The sequence below is a fragment of the Hordeum vulgare genome, chromosome 1H (assembly GCF_904849725.1).
Source record: "Hordeum vulgare subsp. vulgare chromosome 1H, MorexV3_pseudomolecules_assembly, whole genome shotgun sequence".
Lineage (NCBI taxonomy): Eukaryota > Viridiplantae > Streptophyta > Magnoliopsida > Poales > Poaceae > Hordeum > Hordeum vulgare.
The window spans coordinates 375999138-376020627 of NC_058518.1; the positions used below are offsets into that span (position 1 = coordinate 375999138).

Genomic DNA, 21490 nt, shown 5'->3' on the forward strand with positions numbered 1-21490 from the left:
TAGCAATAGGAGTATGTAGCTGAAGTTGCCAAAGATACACAGTATTCGGACTCCTGTTAGGCTGTTAAGCGTGGTTAGTGATGGAGAAAGCACATCAACATCTGCCACTACTACTACTACCATACCAAGCGAGCCGACTGTGGAACGCGCGCGATGACACGCGACCACCCAACGCAAGGCGCACGGTCACCCCTCGACCCACCGCAACACCACGAACACGATGCTCCCTCCGGTCGACTGGACTGGACTGGACCGGACCAACCAAAGCAGTGCCCAACCCCACACGCACCGGACACGCGTCTAGACCCGAGAGCGAGCCCGAGCCGGCAGGAGAGAGACACGAGGAGGAGGAGGAGGAGGAGGGAAGGATCGATCGCGCGCTCAAAGATGCCGCTCCAAAAGCGAAGCAGCAGAAGTGAGCGTTAAGCACAAGGCTCTCTGCGCCTGCGCCGGCCCGCGCGCATCAGGGTCTCCTCCCTCCCTCCCACCCCGCCTCAGCGCCTCTGCGCCTCTGCTCGCCACCACAACCGAATCCAATCGGCCCACCGCGTGGAGGCGCGCGGCTTGTATAGGCGGAGCGGCCAATAAACAAATCCGGATGGAGACGCCAAGGCCGTGAGAGGGGGGGGCGGACGGACGGAGGCGACGATGCGGGCCAGGGAGATGCACCCGCTCTGCTGCCTGGCCGCCGACTTCTGCCCCGGGGGCGGCGGCGCCGAGGACGACGAAGGGGGCTGCTCCCCGCCGACGCCGGCGGACGGGGCCGCGGTGGCCGGGGTGCTGTACAAGTGGACCAACATCGGCAGGGGCTGGCGCCCGCGCTGGTTCGCGATCCGCGGCGGCGTGCTCGCCTACTCGAAGATCCGCCGCCGCGTCGCGGCCGAGGAGGCCACGCTCGAGCCCGCCGCGGGCGCGGGCGTCAGGGTGATCGGCGGCGCGGACCGCGGCGCCGGGGAGCGGCCCATCGGATTCGTCCATCTCAAGGTCTCCTCCCATCTCCGCCCCCGCCGTTTCCCGCCCGCTATTCCACCATGATCCCATTGCTTACACTTGCATACATAGCTTCCACGCAGCTCGTACCACTAGCGAAACAGCGAGCGGTTCGTTCCTCAGGGCGCAACGCATTTCATCTGGCCGGCGATTCAACTATTCTCAGTTTCTCTAGCGATTTCGTAGGCCCCTTTTTTTTTCATCACCAAAACGAGCTGGTGCTGGTGCGCCCGACTGCTCGGTTTCCGCGTCGTTCGGATCGGAACAGTCGAGCTGTAAAGCGACCCCGTGCTCCCCGCGAGCGCGCATCGCCAGCCGCACATCGTCGCGATCTACGGCGAATATTTCCTCACGGCCGGGGCTATCTGTCGCTTGTGTCGGATAAAGAGAGAGAGAGATGCCTTGCTTGTATTGTAGCCGGCCTTTTGCTAGCCGCGGCGAGGGTCGGCTACTAGTGCGGAGTGTGAGAGAACAGTTTCTGCATCCGCGTGCTACAGAGGCCGACCTTGTCGCCGCGCGCTCTCAGGGGAGGAGGGGCCGACATCCGACTGGCCGGCCGGCGAGATGCTTTGATTCGCGGCACGCGGAAACCAGGCTCTCCCAGCTGTATTTTGTTCAAATGGCAGGGCACCGGCCCATCTGTATTTTGTACAAATGGCCGGGCTGATGGGTTGGCGCCTCGGTTTGTGTCGTATTAGATGGATGCCCGTGAGTTTGCTGGGAACGTGGGGTGGTACGGAGCATCTGTCCATACCCATTTAAAGGGGCTGGAAGCTTTTAAAGCATTGCCCTGTTTTCCTTCCCTGAGATGAGCGCGCTCTTGGCCTTGGTTGCTGCTTGAGTCAGCGTCCTTTATGTGAGCCTGTCCTTTTAGATGATAACTGATCAAGTTTTTATCTATAGATGCAACAGTGAGAAATGATATGGCATTACAGAGCTGGGAGGATTCAAAAGTCATTTGAGTATATGGCTTACTCTTCACTGCTCATTATTGGATTTTATTTACTTCATAGGAGATTGATCAAAATATTTTGTGTTCGAAGTGAAGTACTTGTTGTCGTTGGTCCATACGAACGTGTAATTGCCGCATGAGTATGTAAATAGCATGGCGCATCACTGTTTTTAACAATAATTTGTGTGCCTTGAATACAAGGGCTTATATTTTTGGTTTAAAATGCCAGCCCGGTTGCTAATTTTTTGCAATTCTTTTGAACTGTTTGTAGATTTCATCATTTAGCGAAAGTAAATCAGATGACAAGCGGTTCTATATCATTACCCCAACCAAGACACTTCAGCTGAGGACAGGTTGTGTTAAGGACCGTGTGGCTTGGATTGAAGCACTTGTTTCAGCGAGAAGTGAATATTCTCTTGGTGCTATTTTGCCAAGTGAACGGAATGGTGGATCATTCTCTACAGAAAAGCTAAGAGATCGCTTGCATGCTGAAGGTGTTGGTGCAGAAATTGTTAAAGACTGTGAGCAGATAGTTCATTCGGAATTTTCACAGTATCATGTACAGATGAAGCAGCGCTGTGAATCGTATTTAAGCTTTATTGGCAGTCTTCCACGGGAACTTGAGGTAATGCTTCTTGGAACCTGTGACTAGACTAGACAAATCATGCACTTTTTGGTAGGCTTTCTCTTTTACTTCAAGCAAATAACAGCGAAGGAACTGTATGGTCATACTGACCAACTTTAGTGACAAATGTACGTTAAGTACTTGCGAAGCCCTCTTTAGAGCATCTCCAACAGACGCGCCAAGTTTGGGGCGCGCGGTAAAAACCGTTGTATTCGCGCGCGAACGGCCGCGCAGCCCGCTCCAACAAACGCGCTATTTTTTTTGCGCGCGGGAAAAGCGGCTTGGCGCGCGTCGGCCAACGCGCTCTATAAATCCCGCGCCGCTCCCGCACTATTCAATCGCCCCATTCCCTCCCGCGCCTTCTCCCTGCGCTCCACCGCCGCGCCCCCGTGCTCCTTATATTCTTGTAGCGCCTCGTCGCCTCTGTGCCCCCGGAGCAGCTCGGGCTTCCGCGACATCCGCCACCGTCCCTTCGGCATGTTCTATGCGGAGATCCGCTCCAGCAAGATGAGCCTCGGGCTCGGCCCGTTCGAGGCCGCCCATGAGGCTACCCGTGTGTACGACATGGCGGCGTGGTGCCTACAACGTCCTCGGGCGCAGATGAATTTTCAGGACATTTTCACGTGTCGGGACGCCCAGGATCTCGTGCCCCCCCCCCCCCCCCCCCCCCCGCGTGTGGTCACCGAGCAGGACCGCCACGCCCAGTGCAATCGGGAGCGCCGCCTCTTGATCGCCGAGAGGGACGAGGCCGCCATGGCGGCGCGCCACCCGGAGGGCGTCGTCGCCGAGAACGAGTTGTGGGCGGGCAGGAGCACAGAGCGAGATGCACAATGCCAGTACAAGCGTAGGCGCAAGTCACTGGCGATTTCCCAGTTCTGACTCGAACGATGACTGGTGGGATGACGTGCTGCTGTCGTCGACGGACTACAACAGCGAGGAGGAGTAGTCTAGGTGTACTTTATTTTATTGGTATGTTTTAAGAATTTGAATTTGCTTATTAGTTTGTATCTGAATTTTAATGTTTGCCGATGAACTAGTTGAATTTCAGTATTTTCTTTTTTTGTATGTTCGGATACGCGCGCTGTATATTTAGCTCCACTGCTGGAGTGTGATCTGTGACGCGCTAAAGTTTACAGCGCCTGCTAAAGCCAACACACGTCCGCGCGCCGAAAAACGCTATTTCGGTGCCCAAATTTTTTTTAGCTCGTGGCGCTACCGCGAGACTGTTGGAGATGCTCTTAGAACTATATAATCCAATTGATGTTCTTGTGCCAAAAGATGACTGGATATTTTGCTTCCATGTGATTGTCTTCCTTGTATTCAGCAGTCAACCTTTATCAGTAGCTAAATACTGCACTTGCTAGCAATATTATCCCAACTTTGGTGTCAAACAGGACCACCATCTCAGCCTTTTGCAATAGATTTAATGGTTTTTGTTAGAAGGTGACACCATCAATGGTTGAGACCCTTTTAGAAGTAAAAATGAAGATACTCGACCTGTTATAAATGACGAGGAAACCCAATTGTGGTCCAAACATTTCCTCATAGGCACTGGAGTTTAAAAAATATATAGTTAAGGAAGGTGAGTTTTATTTTCTTCAAATTTTATGTAAAAAAAAGCAAAAAAAGTTTGTTTGGAGTCTGGCCCAAAACTCAAATAATAAATTGATGGTATGATATCTGGTATCGTGACATCGTCTGCTGACTTACTGTGTTCTCTCAGGCAGTTAATTCAGAAGATGCAACTATTCATGGCAATCCACAGTCGCAGTTGTTCAAGCCTGACCTTTCCAGCTCCGGAAAATGTAGTGGTACTTGTTCTTCTTTTTAGTTTTGGTTTTCTCTAGTAGTTATGGCTAGCCTTAAATAAAAATTTACTTGATATTTTTCATGCATAATTTTTCCATACCATGATAAACCTTTACTTCGGATTATTTTTGTTAGTTTCGCCAAGTACCTGTGTTTTTTGTTGTGCTGTTAGAGCGCAGGTGCGAAGGTGCTAATTCACATTTTTCTTGGACTTCTGATGTTAGACTGCTTCTATTATAGATTTTTCTATTCATTTCTCCAAGCACCTGTGATTTTTATTGCACTGCATTTTACCTGGACTGCTTCATGGCTGGTATTTCTGGAGGGATTTTCCCTTAATATATCTCCATTTGACCACGACGAGAAAACATTTCAAGCATAACTATTAGCTTTCCATCATACATAGTTGAAAACAATTACCAGTGGGCCAGTGATTATCATTGCCCATTCGGCATCTACATTTCAAGACCATGGCAGAAATTCAGACATATTTGGTTGTTACAACTCATCTATGTTTGTTTGTTGGATTGATCTGAATATGTAGACCATACATCACAACATCTTTATTTGACGCATTTTCACTGCAAACACTTCTTCCATCTTTGGTTTATTTTCTGCTTACTGCCTACTTTTTTTTCTTTGCCATCAGAATACAGCAATACAGAATCTTCTGATGATGCTGGTAAACAAGAAATAGGGATAATGTCAGATGAAGACGAGTTTCATTTCTATGATACAAGACAAAGTTTTAGCGAGGGTGTGGCTAGTCCTGACTTGAAAGTGAGATACTTAAATTATGAGAATGAAACTTGCAAATTTGGTGACTCATTAGCTGCCGACAAGACCAATGAATATTTATTATCGTCTGCGAAGAGGCGCTCCAAGTTGCCTGAACCAGTAGAAAAGGAGAGAAGTGTTAGCCTTTGGTCCATGATCAAAGATAATGTTGGCAAGGATCTTACAAGAGTCTGTCTTCCTGTTTATTTTAACGAGCCTTTGTCGTCTCTTCAGAAGTGCTTTGAAGAGTTGGAGTATTCTTATTTATTGGACCGTGCATACGAATGTGGTTTAAGGGTAATGCCTATTTATATACCTTTCCTGCTTTCTTCTGATCCAAATACCATTATAAATAAACCAAACACCAGGAAACATTACTTTGCACATGGTTGAATTGCTGTGCATGTATAAATCTGTCTGTAGCACAAACCGAGTAGCATGTACTTTGGCTTTTAAATTTTGCAGATAATGAAGTTATTTTTGATTCCATCAACATTGATATCTAAAATAACTACGTAGTGGTGTTTCATATGTACTTATCCCAGAATTGTGTTGATAGTAATGTCCTTTGCACATATGTTCAGGGCAACGGTTTGATGAGAATTCTTTATGTTGCTGCCTTTGCTGTCTCTGGATATGCTTCCACAGATAGCCGTCCCTGCAAACCTTTCAATCCATTGCTAGGGGAAACTTATGAAGCTGATTACCCTGAAAAGGGAATACGTTTCTTCTCTGAAAAGGTTAGTCTGGTATCCAACACATCTGCATTCTGTCATGTGATCCAGTGCACAGTAACAAGATCAAATTCATTTGTAAAGAAATGATAGCCAGGTGGTACGAAGTGTCTTGAAATGTTTTTTTATTAAAAGTGTGGAAGTAACATACATGGATATGATGACAGGCCTATTAAGAGTTTCGTTGTGTTTGATATGACACTTCATCGTTTAGTTAATTTGTTCGTTTATTCTTGGCACTAGGTTAGTCATCATCCGATGGCCATGGCATGCCATTGTGAAGGGAAAGGTTGGAAATTTTGGGGAGACAGCAATCTAAAGAGTAAATTCTGGGGTCAGTCGATTCAACTGGATCCTAGTGGCATATTAACCCTAGAGTTTGATGATGGAGAAACTTTCCAGTGGAGCAAGGTACAGATTCTTCACCAAAGGCACTCATACTATTCTAGTTTTTCATGATTACCATTCTCGATATAATGTTTTGATGATTGCCGATTGCCCGCACTTTTTAATTTGTGAGTATAGCATACCTATCCTATTCTTCTAAGGAAAAGGCCACATGCCCAGCTTATTACTGTTCCTCTTCTCCATGGGTTGTTTTATGCACCCCAATTTAATTTCTACCTTTAGATATCATGGTTTCATTTATTTCTAGAAAACACTGCTACTGCTCGCATGAAGCTTGGAGATGTGCAAGAAGAATTGAATATCTTTTTGTGAATTAATAACTACAACATTTTTCTTTTCCTTGTAAGGTTACAACCACAATTAATAACCTTATCATTGGTCGAGTATATTGCCATCACCATGGCACAATGAATATTAGAGGAAACAGAAAATATTCATGCAAGTTGATGTTTAAAGAGCAGTCTTTCCTCGAACGTAATCCTCGCCAGGTATGATGAACAATTTCCATCAAGCTTCCCTCTGTTCCTTTGCTTATGTAGATCATACTAATATATATAAATCTATGCAAGGTTCAAGGCTTTGTCAAAGATGCTGATGGCACCAAGGTTGCATCCCTGATGGGCAAGTGGGATGAGAGCATGTATTGCGTTGTTAGTGATGATGCTTCTAAACTGAACTCTCACATCTCACGTCAGAGCCCTGGCGCCACCTTGTTGTGGAAGAAAAATGAGCCTCCAGCAGATCCCACTCGATATAACTTGTCATCATTTGCGATTACTTTAAATGAGCTAACTCCAGGGCTTAAGGTAGAGGCACAGCGTGCGATAAATAGCTCATTATTGTCACCTTTTATTATCTCTGAACCTAAAGAACAATTTTGTCATTTTTCAAGGTGAAGCTTCCACCAACAGATTCAAGACTGAGACCAGACCAGCGACATCTAGAGAATGGGGAGTACGAAAAGGCCAACTCTGAGAAACTGCGCCTCGAGACCAGACAACGAATGGTATAATACCCTAGATTTTCCTTTAAAACTACATATTGCTTACCTTTATTCACATTGCTTGTACATTGAGTTTTTCGTATGGGTAATTACACTGAACAACCACATGTCTGGTCCTTCTCTGCTCTAACTGATGGTTATTTCTTCTTGCTCTGAAACAGGCAAGGAACATGCAGGAGAGTGGCTGGAAGCCAAGATGGTTCCAAAGGGACACTGAGCATGGAACATACCGCTATGTCGGAGGCTACTGGGAGGCAAGGGAGCAGACGAAATGGGTTGGATGCAGTGACATATTTGGCAGTTTCTGCGACAATCCAAATCCACGGGTGTCCACGCTGTACACCAGCGCGAGTGTCTAAGGAGCAGTAGTAGGCGTTGACAGCATATTAAATTTTCAAGGTACATAGTCGATTGGTTCCTCTCACATCTGTCGTACAAAGAAGAGCTAAGATGTTCTCCTTGTCGTCCTGTATACATACACAGACGCTGGGACATTGGGCGCAACCAAAACCCTAATTTGATATACTGGTATACTTTTGCTAACATTGTTGCTGAATTAGTCAATAATATCATTTCGCCCTTGTCTCTGATGGGAATGCGTGGCAAGTATGTTTAGCTTACTGGCGAGGAGGCAACATGGTGCAAGTTTTAAAATATTATTTACTCCATGAATAAAAGTGATGCTTAGAGTGATGTGTTGTTGCGTAACAAAAAGAACTAACCATCATGAGTAACTGATATGCTTTCTTTGTAGTAGTGAAGATATTTGGCTGGTGAGCACTTGATCATATGAATGCTCTGATGCTCCTCGATCATAGATTGCATGTTCATGTCCTCTGATGTCTATCACACAAACTCAAATCCCATAAATGGGCATGCCATATCACTCTTGTTTTTTTTATGTGTTAATACAATCATGCAAATCAAAGAGGCCAGCATCTGCAATGGCTGACGATTGTATGGACAATAGAGAATAAATATATGACAGGGAAAAAAATACCGAAGAATTAAAAAGCCTCATCAGGCGCTGGGATTTGAAAAACGAACCGATAATCATGCGCTTGAGTTGTTTTTGGAGAAGTTGGGCCTTGAATGTCTCTTGTTGCCCCCAAAATTGCCTTGACGCAAGAGCCATGTGCTCGTGGTAAGCATATTTGGTGTCTTCACGACAACCTTCCTCTTCTTTTTCTTTCTTCGAAACAGCCTTGGCCTTCAAAGCTAGGTTGGTAGAACCTTTTCTTGACCGTTGAACACGAGTTAGAGTGTTGTCGGCGGTCTTATTCAATATGTTCATGCCAATGAATTCATCCAATACACCGCTTGATACGAAAAATCCAATTAGCAAAATCGTTCTTAACAAGTTTAGGAGGAGGATTGAGTTTAATAATATGCGGTGGGTGAATTGGTCCTCCATAGACCATAGGAGAGGAACCGAGGCATAGGTATCCGCCCCGCTTGTTCCTTGAGGCGACTTGTTCTTATCATGACTAACCCTCTCCTTGTCGGAGTTGGCTTCCGAGTCCGAAGTAGTGGGGTTAACCACTCGCAATGGGTCAATAGAGAGTTTGACCTCGTTAAGGAAATCTTTAAACATGGATTTGGCCTTGGTCTCCATAGAGGATTTAAGTGAGGAAATTTCCTCATTTAAATCCTGCGGGGAGACCGTGCTCACACCCATGGCCTCAGGTAAATCCACAACCCGATCCCCGTCGTTAACCATACTTTTTAGATGGTGAAACCCTTAACAAAGAGACGGAGCTCTCATATCAATTGAAAGGATCAATATGGTTGACTAGAGGAGGGGGGGGGGTGAATAGGCAACTACCAATTTTTAGTTTTTCTTTAACAAATTAAGTTTAGCACAAATAGGTTGTCTAGATGTGCAACTAGATGAGCAACCTATATGATGCTAACAACAACAATAACAAGCAAGAACAAATACAAAGTAAAGGTAAGAAGTAACAACAAGTGGAACCGATGAATACGATGATGTGTTACCGAAGTTCCTTCCCTTTGAGGGTAAGTACGGGTGTGTTTGGTAGCTGTTCCCATTCCAGCATAGTTGTTCCCCTTTAAGACATGCTAAGTTGAGACATGTTGTATGCATGCATGTGTGGTTGTTTGGTAGTGATGTATCTGTTGAAACATGTTGAGTTCAAACTGTGTTTGGTAGCCACTACGATGGGATATACCCTGCTCCTCCACCACCGTGACCTCGTCGGATCCGCAGCCCCATGCCGCCTAGCGACCTGATCCGTAGCCCCACGCCGCCTAGCGATCCGATCTAGATCTAGGCGCCGCCACGCGGTGAAGATCGAGGAGGAGGAGGAGGAGGAGAGAGGGTGAGGCTGTTGGGGCTCGGACAGGGCGCGACGGGGCTCGGGCGAGGCCGCCGGGGCTCGAGAGGGGCGCGGCGGAGCTCGTGCGAGGCTAGGCGGGGCTCGGGCAAGGCCGTCGGGGCTCGGGAGGGCGAGGGCGAGGCGGCCGGGGAGCGACGGGGTGAGGGCGAGGCGGGGAGAGGGTGCATGGGCTCAGCATAGCTCTGCTCAGCTCGCCTCCGCGGGGGTGCTGGGCTCAGCTATGCTGAGGCCCTTTTTTGCATCAGTTGATGCATGCTCTCCTCAGCCCATACACCCTACCAAACAGCGAAAAGTGGGTCGGTGAGGGAACTTTTGGGCTCATACACTCTGCGTGCAGGCTACCAAACACGCCCTACTTCTCTGTTCGAGCGATGTGGAGGCACAATGCTCCCCAAGATGCCACTAAGGCCACCGTATTCTCCTCACGCCCCCACACAATGTGAGATGATGTGATTCCACTAGTGGTGCACTTGAAGGTGACAACCAAACCTTTACAAACAAGGTTGGGGCTATCTTCACAACTTAATTGGAGGCTCCTAACAAAACCACGAAGCTTCATCAAAATGGAATATGGCTTCGAAGTGACATCTTCCGTCTAGGGTGATCAAACACCCAAGAGTAACAAAATCCACACAAGAAAGTATGGGTGAACCAAGTTTCCTTTGGTGGAAGTGTAGATCTAGAGATCCTCCTTCAATCCCTAGGAAATCAACAAGTTTGAGTGGCTAGAGAGAGAGAGAGATCGGACAAAAAAGCTTGAAGGGCATTAATGGTGGAGAAAGAGAGGCAAGAGGTGAGTGGTAGGTGGAAGAACCACCTCCTTAAATAGTGTCCTTCAATTCCAACCATTACAACCTTTTTTACAATGGGGTGGTACACTGCTATGTGCACTGGTTCAATCGGTGCACACGGGTTATTCAAAACCAACCCTAGCTAGCGGTGCAACCGGTGGCAGGGCGAAAGTACCGGTCACAATAAAGGATCGGAACAACCGCACCACCACCGCCCAACTACCGCTTGCTAATAGAGAGGAGTCACCCTCGAGCGATGAGTGGGGCTGCGGTTGCCACGGTGCAACCGCTCGGACCAGGTACGGGGATGCGACTAAGTCTTGGGCGGTACAACTGCCCTGGACACTCCTAGTATGGGTCAAAAAGATAAGACCAGAACTCCTGGTCCGCAACCGCCCAAGTACCGCACCAAACCAGAGGCAAGTCCGGTGGTAGGGAGGCATTGGGCCGGTACAATCGCCTGAAGTTGGTACTTAGGATTAGCCAATTTTTCGTGGTACAACCGCTCGGAGGCAGCGGTACAACCGCTGGACAAAACATCTGAGAGCAGCAACTCTAGGGGTTCACTCGTGGAGTGGTAGTTACACCGGACGTACCTGTCCAAGCGGTACAACCGTTGGAGCCAGTGGTACAACGCTTAGGTGTAAAAACAACTGACTCGATTAGAACGAGGACCTCTCTCTCTCTCTCAATAATGGGAAGGTGTAAATAGGTGGGGGACAAGGAATGTGTACATGCAATGATTCACCCAAAAACTTCCAATGTGGATTCCCTCTTAATAGTACAGGTTGCCTACGACCAAATAAATAAACACGTAGAGAACACCATCTTTGTTCTTTTCCTCCGGAGGGAAAGCCCAACCATCATGTGTCCAATATGAGGTACCTGAAGAACTTGACACACAATTAGGTCACAAAGTGAGTTGTCATCATCACCAAAACACTAAAGCTGGAAAATTTCCTAACACCCGCTCTTCCTCAAGAGCAATGGAAAGATCCGATATCTCATCGCCATAGTCACGACTATGTCCCTCTAATTGAGAGATGGTCTCTTCATGAGACTCAATGAGATCACTAGCCTCACCTGGCTATTCCAAGAGAGAAACAACGTGCTTCTTGGTCTCACCCTTGATCTTTCTCATGAATTTATCAAAGGAATTTTCCTTAACTTTTACCCCCTGTTTTTCATTTCCACTATCCATAGAAGAAGGGCTAGTGGAAATGGTAGTATTGATGTTGGAGGTTACCTTGTTGGATTCCTTGGCCATAAGGAACTTGGCAATGCGGTTCTTGTTGTGCGAATCGAAGAGAGACGCCTTGCTTGGAGAGGAGGATGCAATGGCCACTGTTGCCATTGCCATTACTTCACCACTTGAATCGTCATCATCATCATCATCATCGGAGAAGTACTCTTCTTGAGACACCAACCCCTTTTGAGGCATCTTATTGAAGAAGTTGTTCTTGTTGGGGAAGGACTTGGCTTTGTCTTTGATAATGAGCTTGACACCATTGTCTTCCCTCTTCTCATAAGGACAATCCACCGCAAAATGACTCACATTGCCACAATTATGGCAAGTCATCACACATTGCTTGCCCTTTGACCCACTTGAATTGTTTTTGGAGAAGTTGGCCCCCCGAGTTCCTCTTGTTGCCCCAAAATTGCCTTGAATCAAGAGCCATTCACTCGTGGTAAGCATATTTGGTGTCTCCGGGACAACCCTCTTTTCTTCTTCATTCCTTGACCTTCAAAGCTAGGTTGGGTGAGGCTTTTGTTGACCGTTGGACACGAGCTAGAGCATTGTTGGCGCTCTTGTTCAATATGTTCATGGCAATGAATTCATCCAACACATCGCTTGAGATCAAGGAGTGAAAGTACGGTCTTTGACGGATAATAGAGGACATGGCCTTGTTGAATGGCATGATGGCCTTGAGAAACTTACGGTTGATCTAGTTGTCATCCGTATCCTTGCTTCCATGATCTTGAAGGGATACGGCAAGAGTTTTCACTCTTAGGTAAAGCTCACGAGGGTCCTCATCATCAAGCATCACAAATTCGCCGGCCTCATCAAGAACCACCTCAAAGTTTGACCATTGGATACTCAAGCTTCCCTTGTAGATGGAAACAATGTGTTCCCAACAATCCTTAGCACGACTGAAAGGACGCGAGTGAGCAAGATCTTCAATGGGTACCAACCGACTGAAGAATGAACAAGGCGGAGTGATTGAGTTGATTGTCGGTATGTTCTCTTGGAGTGAGGTTGCACTAGTGCAGACGCCTGCTATGCAAACAATTTTTAACCCCTTTCCACGACATAGTCTCAAACCGTTGCCTTTGCATGTGTGGGTGATAGGGGTGGCTATCCCACATGACATAGAAAACCCGTCGACGATGCCTGCGCCTGGTCACACATTGTAAGGGCATATTTCTACCCCAGTGGTTTTGGTGATTGATGACAATACTTTTATGGACTAATCGTGTGCACTAAGAGTTTTAGGTATTTCCTCATTTGGCACAAAGACGATTCATGCCCCTCGGTGTATTGATATGAAGACACCATTCTCTCTTACGTTTCGTTGTCGGTGGACTTGAGTCATAGGAAAGGTTGTACTATTAATAAAGAGTCCGCCTCGGAAAGGTCTGGGTGGAATCATCACGTACACTTTCCCTCGCACCCTCTTTTCTGCCTCAATGGAGCTTCTTTCCTTGCCCAGCCCTGCCCAGAAGGACACAAGCGGTAGTACCGCTCCTGGAAGAGGTACTACCTCTTATCATCGGTAGTACCACCCAGGCCGACATTAGTACCGCTCGAGGGCGGATGTTGCCTAGATTGTACCGCTAGCCAGTACCGCTGCCCGTGGGTCTCAGCACTTTTCGTGTTGGACTTTGCAGTAGTACTCGGCGGTAGTACCGCCCATTGGGTGGTAGTACCACTCATTGGGCGGTAGTACCGCTTGTTACTATCGCATCGGAAATCCCTCGTTCTTCTGGGACGGGATCACAGCTGATCCCGAGCGGATATAGGAGGCGATACTACCTCTTATGAGCAGTAGTACTGCTCCTGGCAGCGGTAGTACCGCTCCGGCAGTACTACCAGCCCCTTCCCTTCACTCAGATTGGCTACCCTGTCCCTGAGTGGTAGTACCACTCACTCTGCAGTGGTACTACCTCTTATCATTGGTAGTATCGCTCCCAGGAGCAGAAGTACCGCTCTGGTGCAGTCAGAACAAGTGGGTAACGGCCAGATTCTTTCCCCCACTATACAAAGAGGTTCTTCTTCCCTGAGAACCTCACCTTTCCTAACCCTAAGCTCCATTGTTCCTCCAAGCTCCATTTTTGCCCGATCTCTCTCCCTAGCCAACAAAACTTGTTGATACTCTAGGGTTTGGTTGAGATGGCCTTGATCTACACTTCCACCAAGAGAAATTTGATCCCCCCACTAATCCCTTGTGGATCTTGCTACCCTTGGGTCTTTGAGCACCCTAGACGGTTCAAGTCACCTCGAAGCCATATTCCATTGTGCTAAAGCTTCGTGGTCTCGTTGGGAGCCACCAATTCAGTTGTGGAGATTGCTGCAACCTTGTTTGTAAAGGTTCGGTCGACGCCTTCAAGGGCACCACTAGTGGAATCACGACACCTCGCATTGTGTGAGGGCGTGAGGAGAATACGGTGGCCTTAGTGGCATCTTGGGGAGCATTGTGCCTCCACACCGCTCTAATGGAGACGTACTTCCCCTTGTGGGAAGGAACTCCGAGAACACATCCTCGTCTTCATCGGTTCCACTTGTGGTTACTTCTTATCTTTACTTGTATTAATTACTTACTTGTTATTCTTGTTGCTAGCATCATATATGTTGCTCTCTTACTTGCATATTTAGACAACCTATTTGTTGCTCAAACTTAATTTGATTAAGTAAAGTTTAAAAATTGTTAGTTGCCTATTCACCTCCCCTCTAGTCAACCATATCAATCCTTTCAATTGGTATCAGAGCCTCGTCTCTCTACTAAGGGTTTCACCATCCAAAGGGTATGGCTGACGACGAGGTTCGAGCTATGGAGTTGCCCGAGGCAGTTGTCGCGATCTCGATCTCCCGAGAGGATCTAAATGAGGCCATGTCCACCTTTAGATCTTGAGTGGCTATTGAGGTAAAGAACATTCTCAAAGATTTCCTTGATAAATTTAAATTGTCCACCGATCCGTTGCATGTGGTTAATCCCACGACTTTGGACACATGGACCAATTCGGAAAAGGAGAATGCTAGTAGTGATAGAAATAAATTGCGTCAAGGAACGAGTGGGGCAAATACCTTTGCCCCGGTTCCTCCTCTCGTGGTCTATGGAGCACCGGTTCACCCACTGCATATTATTAACCTCGGTCCTCCAGCTAAGCTTGTTAAGAATGATTTTGCTAACTGTTTTTTTTGTATAAAGGCTCATTTGAATCACAGGATCAACACAACTTTGGAGAATCATTGAGCAAGGCTACTACCCACATGATCCAAGAAACCTCACTAAAAGAGAAGAGGTTGACAATCAGCTCAATCACTCCGCCTTGTTCACCCTTCAAGCAGTTGTTCCCATTGAAGATCTTGCACATTTGCGTCCCTTCGCTCGTGCCGAAGATTGTTGGGAGCACATCTTTTCCATGTACAAGGGAAGCTCTAGTATTCAACGGTCTAACTATGAAGTGATACTTGATGAGGCCAATGAATTTGTTATGATTGAGGATGAGGATCCTCGTGAGCTCTACCGAAGGGTGAAAACTCTTGCAGTTGCTCTTCAAGATCATGGAAGTAAAGATGTGGATGACAATTGGATCAAGCGTAAGTTTCTCAAGGCTATTATGCCTTTCAACAAATCCATGTCCTCCGTCATCCGTCAGAGGCCATACTTTCATGCCATGTCCTCAAGTGATGTGTTGGATGAGTTCATTGCCATGAACATATTGAAGAAGACCACTGACAATCCTCTAGCTCGTGTCCAACGGTCAAGAAAAGACTCTCCCAACCTTGATTTGAAGGCCAAGGCTGTTTTCGAGGAAGAAGAAGAAGAAGAAGAAGATTTGTGCCGTGAAGATACCAAGTACGCTTATCACGAGCATATGGCTCTTGCGCCAAGACTGTTTTGGGGCAACAAGAGAAACTCAAAGACCAATTTCTCCAAGAACAACTCAAATGGGTCCAAAGGCAAGCAACAAGTGAGCAAGTGCTACAAGTGTGGCAATGTGAGTCACTTTGTGGCTGACTGTCCTTATGAGAAGAGGGAAGACAATGGTGGCAAACTTATCCGCAAAGACAAGGCCAAGCCCTACCCCCATAAGAACAACTTCTCCAAGAACAAACCCCAAAAGGTGTTGGTGGCTCAAGAAGAGTATCTCTCCAATGAGGATGACGACGATGATGCAAGTGGTGAAGTGAAGGGAATGGCCACGGCGGCCATTGCATCTTCTTCCCCAATCAAGGTGTCCCTCTTGAACGCCCCCAACGAGAACCACATTGCCAATTGTCTTATCGACAAGGCATCCAACAAGGTAACCTCCAACATCAAAACTATCATTTCCACTACCCCCTCTCCTATGGTTAGTGGAGATAAACAAGATGAGGTTAATGATGAAGAAAACTCCTTTGATAGATTCATGAGAAAAGTTAAGGGTAAAACCAAAAAGCATTTTGTTGATCTCTTGGAACAACTAGGTGAGGCTAATGACCTCATCGAAACTCATGAAGAAATTATCTCTACTTTACAAGGACATAGTCGTGACTATGCCGATGAGATGCGGGTCTCTCCATTGCTCTTGAGGAAGAGCTAGGGCTTCGTTTGGCTCTTGCTAAATTACAGAAAAATCATGATCATGCTCTTGTTCTGACTCGTGTGCTTGAATCCGAAAAGGTTGCAATTGGGGTTGACCATGCTAGACTCGAGAAAGAGCTTGCCATACTTGACAAGGCCCACAAGGCTTTGAAGAGTGCTCATGCCTCGTTCAAAGAGTCTCATGCTCAACTCCAAGTAAAACTTTCTAAGGATATAGCCACGTGTTCCCCGTTTGTTTTAACTGATAATGCACATGCTTCTAACCAATGTGTGAGCATGTACATCTTGTGGATGAGAATGCGAAATTAAAGGAGCAGCTTGAGAAAGGCCTTGTGACATGCATTCAAGGCGAAAAGAATCTCAATGACCTTCTAAGCAATCAAAAGGAGGTGGCCGCAAAGGAAGGAGTTGGGTTTGCACCCAAGGCCAAGAAGAACAAGAAGATCAAGACCGAGCAACCTTACTTTCTTAAAGAAACCTTTGTCAAGGCACGGGAGGGTACTCACGAAAAGAGGAAGAGCAAAGCTAAGGGTGGTAATGCCAAGAAAGGCAAAATCCTCCCTCCCAACAATGCCATGCGACTTTAACCCATCTTATGTTCTATTCCATGCTAGTGATGGAAATGTCTTTGCTAAATTTTTTGGTTCCCCTTATGAGTACATTGAATGGTATGTTTGGGTTCCTAAGACCCTTTTACTAACCTGAAAGGACCCATTAAAGAATGGGTACCTAAATCCAAGCATTAACCTTATGCAGGAGTTTGCTTCCGGTGGAGTGTCATGGTTGCTTGATAGCGGAGCGACAAATCATATGACCAGAAGCAAGGACTTGGTGGTGGACATTCATCCTGACCCATACGTAGCCACCCAAGTCTCCTTTGGTGATGGTGCGATTTCAAAGGTATTGGGTCTCGGCGAGGTGATAATTTCTCTGGAACTTACCATTGGAAAGCTCATGCTTGTTGAAACCGTTGCATACAATTTACTTTTCATTCATCAACTCGCACTCATGGGTTTTAGTAATTTCTTTGGTATTGACTCTGTGGCCCTTTTGTGGAGCAAGACTCTTAAAGTAGCCTTTGCTGGGCATGTCGAGAACGGTCTCTATGTGGTTAACTTTTCGGAGTGACCCACTAAGACCGCGACTTGCCTAATGGCTAAAGTTGACGTGGGATGTCTTTAGCATCGCCGGCTAGCACACGTCAATATGAGATCTTTGCAAAGTATCCTCAACGGGGGTCACGTCCTTGGACTAAAAAAATGTGAGTTTTGCCAAAGATCGTGCTTGCAGTGCTTGTATTGAAGGAAAGCTGCATGGGACATCTCACCGCCTCACGACTACCATATACTCGAAGAGGCCCTTCGAGCTTGTTCACATGGATCTCTTTGGTCCTCCATATTTCAACAGTCTTGGGGGAGGAAAGTATTGCTTGGTGATAGTGGATGACTACTCAAGATATACTTGGGTGTACTTCTTCAAGAGAAAAAGTGAGACTCAACAAAGTGTCGTCGACTTTGCCAATGAAGCTCAATGTCAACATGGGGCAATATTAATGATTAGAAGTTACAATGGCATCGAGTTCAAGAATTACACCTTTAATGAATTTTTGAGTGAGGAGGGAATCAAGCATCAATACTCCGCACCATATACTCCTCAACAAAATGGTGTAGCGGAAAGGAAGAACCGGACGTTAATGGATGCGGCAAGAACCATGATGGCGGAGTTTAAATCTGTGAATAACTTTTGGGCCAAACCTATCAACACTGCATGGCATGCATCCAACCGAATCTACCTATGCAAAGGCTTGAACAAGACTCCTTATAAAATTCTTACCGGTAACTAGCCCAACCTCAAGTACTTATGGGTGTTCGGTTGTAAGTGTTTCATTTTTAAGAAAGGTGCTCGTTTGTCTAAATTTGAACCTAGAGCTAAAGAGGGCATATTTGTTGGTTATGCTACAAACTCTCGTGCTTACCGTGTCCTCAACAAGTCCAATGGACTCATTGAGGAGACGCGTAATGTGGAGTTTGATGAGAATAATGTATCCCAAGTGGAGCAAAGTGGTCTTTGTGATGTAGGTGATGAACTTCCTCCCCAAGCCATAACAAGAATGGGTGTGGGATACTTCTTACCCGTTGAGGAACCCTTTGTGGTAGAAGGAGAAGAACACTGTTCCACTCAAGTGGAACCATCACCAACGCAGGACCCACACACTTCCGAAGAACAAAATGAAGGCCATCAACCCTATGATCAAGATCAAGGGGAAGATCAATCTCATGATGGTGCTGCACCAAGTGACGTCCTTGATCAATCTCACAAATCCGAGAATGCTCAAGATCAAGACCAAGCTCATGATCAAGTCCAAGCTCAAGATCAAGGTCAAGCTCGCAAAGGCATTAAAGGTCTCAAAAAGGTTCCTCCTCAGCATACCCCTGAGGAGATTCGAGAAATACATGCTGTGAGGAATGCTGAAAGGCTCATAAAGAATTATCATGTGTTGGAGGATATCTACAACAACTTAATGAGATGGGTAAACACCTGTCGTCAATTAACAAACTTTAGTGCCCATCCTCCGTTTGTTTCTTGCATTGAACCCCTAAAGGTACAAGAGGCTCTCGAAGACATGGACTCGGTTGAAGGCATGCATGTTGAACTCAACAACTTTGAGCGCAACAAAGTGTGGTGTCTGGTGCCAAGACATAAGGAGAACCACAATGTCATTGGAACTAAGTGGATGTTTAAGACCAAGCAAGATGCAAACGGTGTTGTCATTCATAACGATGCAAGATTGGTAGTACAAGGCTACTCCCAAGTCGAGGGTATCGAATACGGTGAAAACTTTGCTCCTGTTGCTCGCCTTGAATCTATTCGCATGTTGCTTGAATTTGCTTCACATCACAACTTCAACTTATATCAAATGGATGTGTGATACATCTCCAACGTATCTATAATTTTTGATGGTTTCATGCTATTATCTTGTCAAAACTTTGGATGTTTTGTATGCCTTTTATATCTTTTTTGGGACTAACTTATTAAGTCAGTGCCAAGTGCCAGTTCCTGTTTTTTCCGTGTTTTTGACCCTTTTCAGAGGAGGATTTTAAACGGAGTCCAAACGGAACGAAACTTCCAAAAAGATTTTTTTCGAAACAGAAGACGATCGGGGGACTAGAGAACCAAGACAGGGGGCCACCAGGGACCCCACAAGCCCCTAGCCGTGGCCAGGGGGGCCCGCGCCTCCCAGGCTAGTGGGATCCGTGGGCCTCCTCTGCCCTAGGTCTTTCTCCTATATATTCCCAAAAATTCCAGAAAAAATCAGGAGATCATCGAAAGTACTTTTCCGCCGCTACAAGCTTCTGTCTCCGCAAGATCCCATTCGGGGCACATTCTGGTGCCCTGCCGGAGGGGGATTCGGATACGGAGGGCTTCTTCATCAACACCATGACATCTACGATGATGCGTGAGTACTTCACCATAGACCTACGGGTCCATAGCTAGTAGCTAGATGGTTTTCTCTCTCTCTTGGATCTTCAATACAAAGTTCTCCATGATCTTCATGGAGATCTATCCGATGTAATATTCTTTTGCGGTGTGTTTGTCGAGATCTGATGAATTGTGGATTTATGATCATATTATCTATGAATCTTATTTGAGTTTCTTCTGATCTCTTATATGCATGATTTCATATCCTTGTAATTCTCTTCGAGTTGTGGGTTTTGTTTGGCCAGCTTGATCTATGATTCTTGCAATGGGAGAAGTGCTTGGTTTTGGGTTCATACCGTGCGGTGACCTCATCCAGTGACAGAAGGGGTAGCGAGGCACGCATCGTGTTGTTGCCATCAAGGGTAAAAAGATGGGGTTTTCATCATTGGTTTGAGATTATCCCTCTACATCATGTCATCTTTCTTAAGGCGTTACTCTGTTCGTCATGAACTCAATACACTAGATACATGCTGGATAGCGGTCGATTTGTGGAGTAATAGTAGTAGATGCAGAAAGTATCGGTCTACTTGTCTCGGACGTGATGCCTGTATGTATGGTCATTGCCTTAGATATCGTCATGACTTTGCGCGGTTCTATCAATTTCTCGACAGTAATTTGTTCACCCATCGTAATATTTGTTATTTTGAGAGAAGCCTCTGGTGAACACCATGGCCCCTGGGTCTACTTCGCACCATATTTTCAGCCTTACTCTTTTACTTCGTTGCACTTTCTGCCTTCAGATCTCACTTTGCAATCAATCTTGAAGGGATTGACAACCCCTTTATAGCGTTGGGTGCAAGCTCTTTTGTGTTTGCGCACGTACTCTAGACTTGACGAGATTCTCCTACTGGATTGATACCTTGGTTATCAAACTGAGAGAAATACTTACTGCTCCTGTGCTGCATCACCCTTTCCTCTTCAAGGGAAAAACCAACGCAAGCAAGTCTCCGTCAACGTGTCAATTTCTAGCACTGTTGTTTGAGAAGTAGCAATGTGAAGAGTGCATTTCTTAGTGGTCCCTTAAGGAGTTGGTATATGTCAAGAAACCCCCTGGGTTCGAGGATCCCAAGTTCCCCAATCATGTATATGTTCTCGATAAGTCACTCTATGGCCTTAAACAAGCCCCACATGCGTGGTATGAACACCTGAGATGTTACATGATCATGGGTTTGAAATTGGGAGAATTGACCCCACTATTTTTACTAAGAAGGTTAAAGGGAGTTTTTTCATATGCCAACTATATGTTGATGATATTATCTTTGGTTCTCATAACAAAGCTTTTAATGAAGAATTTGGCGCACTAATGACCAAAGAGTTTGAGATGTCCATGATGGGAGAGTTGAAGTTCTTCCTTGGATTCGAAGTCAAGCAAGAAAGTCAAGGAACCTTCATCAATCAAGCCAAATATACTCAAGACATTCTCAAGAGGTTCAAGATGGATGATCTCAAACCAACCAAGGCAAACACTCCCATGCCTCTCAACTGCCATCTTGATCTCGATCCCAATGGTAAAGCTGTGGATCAAAAGGTATATTGCTCTATGATTGGATCCTTGCTTTACCTTTGTGCACCTAACCAGATATTACATTGAGTGTAGGAATTTGTGCATGATTTCAATCCGCGTCTAAGGAAAGTCACTATGTGGCTGTCAAGCGAATCTTTCGATATTTAGCTCATACCCCAAACTTTGGCTTATGGTATCCCAAAGGTACTTCATTTGATCTTATAGGATACTCAAATTCGGATTGGGTGGG

The 21490-nt window shown here is 46.2% G+C and overlaps 1 protein-coding gene across 1 annotated transcript; it reads left to right on the plus strand.

Annotated features, from left to right (window-relative positions):
• Positions 1 to 416: 416 nt before the first annotated feature.
• Positions 417 to 7888, plus strand: LOC123438443 (oxysterol-binding protein-related protein 1B-like). Its single transcript, XM_045115778.1, has 10 exons — positions 417 to 984; positions 2214 to 2567; positions 4291 to 4378; positions 5026 to 5450; positions 5738 to 5893; positions 6131 to 6298; positions 6643 to 6783; positions 6865 to 7101; positions 7188 to 7301; positions 7460 to 7888. The coding sequence occupies exons 1-10, from the start codon at positions 649 to 651 to the stop codon at positions 7655 to 7657; spliced, it is 2217 nt and encodes a 738-aa protein (XP_044971713.1). The 5' UTR covers positions 417 to 648; the 3' UTR covers positions 7658 to 7888.
• The last annotated feature ends 13602 nt before the right edge of the window (positions 7889 to 21490 follow it).